The sequence below is a fragment of the Chenopodium album genome, chromosome 6, assembly GCF_948465745.1.
Source record: "Chenopodium album chromosome 6, dcCheAlbu1.1, whole genome shotgun sequence".
Taxonomy (NCBI): domain Eukaryota; kingdom Viridiplantae; phylum Streptophyta; class Magnoliopsida; order Caryophyllales; family Amaranthaceae; genus Chenopodium; species Chenopodium album.
The window spans coordinates 53,725,013-53,726,775 of record NC_137839.1 but is presented as its reverse complement, the minus strand read 5'-3'; the positions used below and the strand labels follow the sequence as shown (position 1 = coordinate 53,726,775).

Genomic DNA, 1,763 nt, shown 5'->3' with positions numbered 1-1,763 from the left:
ACATATAATATAAATGTAAGGGGACAGCGGATCTCCTTGTCGGATACCTCAAGATGGAGCAAACTTCTCAGCTGGCTCTCCATTCCATAGCACATTCAACTTAGCTGAGGTAATACATAGCATCATAATATCGATAAGATTCTGAGGTAATCTCATTTCCAACAAAGAATCTCGAATAAAGGACCATCGTAACCTTTCATACGCTTTATCGAAATCTATCTTCATCGCCATATACCCAATTTTACCGTGCTTTCTTCGCATAGTGTGGAGCATTTCCTGAACTATGATGATGTTATATGTAATCTAGCGTTGGGAAACAAAGCTACACTGAGTAGGCGATATGAGAGATGGAAGGATCGGTTTAAGTCGATTAACAATGACCTTTGTCACCAACTTTTAAGTGATATTACATAGGCCAATGGGACGAATATGCTTTGCTTGTTGGGGAACATCCATCTTTGGAATCAAGACAATGAAGGCATCATTGAATCCTTTAGGGAAGTCTTTCCCTTTAAAAATATCCATCACCATCGTAATCAAACTTAGGTTAACCAAGTCCCAAAACTTATGGTAAAAAAGCGGTTGAAACCCATCAGGACCCGAGGCTTTGTACGGGTCCATATTTCGTAAAGCTGCACGAATTTCACACGAGGCAAAAGGCCGAGTCAAAATCTCCCAATCCTCTTTGTCAATTTTCGGAAAATAATTTAGTAACCAATCATTGAATGAGTTACCATTACCTTGTTCTTTAAAGAGATTCTACTAGTAAGACAACACAACATTCTTTACATCATTGAGGTCCGTAAGCCAGTCACCATTCCCATCCTGAAGAGTCTCGATACGATTACGCTTTTGTCTAACGATCGTTGATAAATGGAAATACCTCGTGTTTCTGTCCCCATCACATATAGCTTCAGCTCTAGATTTTTGAAACCAAAGTGATTCCTCTTCATCAAGAATTTTGTTCATCTTGGCCTTTCATTTTTCCTCAAGCTTCAATAAATGACAAGGTCCACCTAAAGCTAAGGATCGCTGAATTCCTTCCAATCTTGCAAATAATTCTTCTTTCTTAATAAAAATGTTGTGAAAAACATTTTTATTCAAATCACTCAAATTATTTGCGAAAATTGGTAAGAAGGGGATCAAAGGCTGACTATTATCCCAATTTAATTGAACAAATTCATTAAACCTTTCATGAAACACCCAAGCTGCATGGATTCTAAATGGCTTAATGGCCGATGGAATAGGGGCAAAACCATTTGAGCCGATGAGAATCAGACAATGGTCTGAAGAAATTCTAGGAAGATTGCAAACCGCCCCTTCTGGAAACTTCATTCGCCATTCTTCATTCGAAAATCCACGATCCAGTCTTGCTGATTTAAAAGTTGCAGCACTCAAACCACGGCACCACATATGTGCACGGCCTGAGCCAGCCCAAATCAATTAGATTGTTGCTTTCAATCCACTCACTAAATTCTCTACACCTCCTCTTCATCTCTGAACCTCCAACCCCAATTATTTCGGACATTGACAAGGTATCATTAAAGTCTCCAGCCAGTAAACAGGGACCAGTATAACCTCGAGCAATATTTTCTAGTTCCCTCCATAACTCTTTCCGAATAGTCGAATCCGGACTCGCATAAATAGCCGAGAACATCCATGGTTCTTTCCCTTGTCGTTCAATCTCAACAATAATGTGTTGAGTATGATTGTCTAGAATTGTAACAATGACTTGCTCCTCTCTCCAAAATAATCATATACCA

At 39.1% G+C, this 1,763-nt stretch overlaps 1 protein-coding gene across 1 annotated transcript; it reads right to left on the bottom strand.

Moving 5' to 3' along the window:
• Positions 1 to 978: 978 nt before the first annotated feature.
• Positions 979 to 1,413, bottom strand: LOC145636959 (uncharacterized). Its single transcript, XM_081688489.1, has one exon. The coding sequence runs from the start codon at positions 1,411 to 1,413 to the stop codon at positions 979 to 981; it is 435 nt and encodes a 144-aa protein (XP_081544615.1).
• Between the last annotated feature and the right edge of the window lie 350 nt (positions 1,414 to 1,763).

Excerpts from the sequence above, each read along its gene's own strand:
- LOC145636959 (XM_081688489.1), bottom strand. The coding sequence starts at position 1,413 with ATGTGGTGCCGTGGTTTGAGTGCTGCAACTTTTAAATCAGCAAGACTG.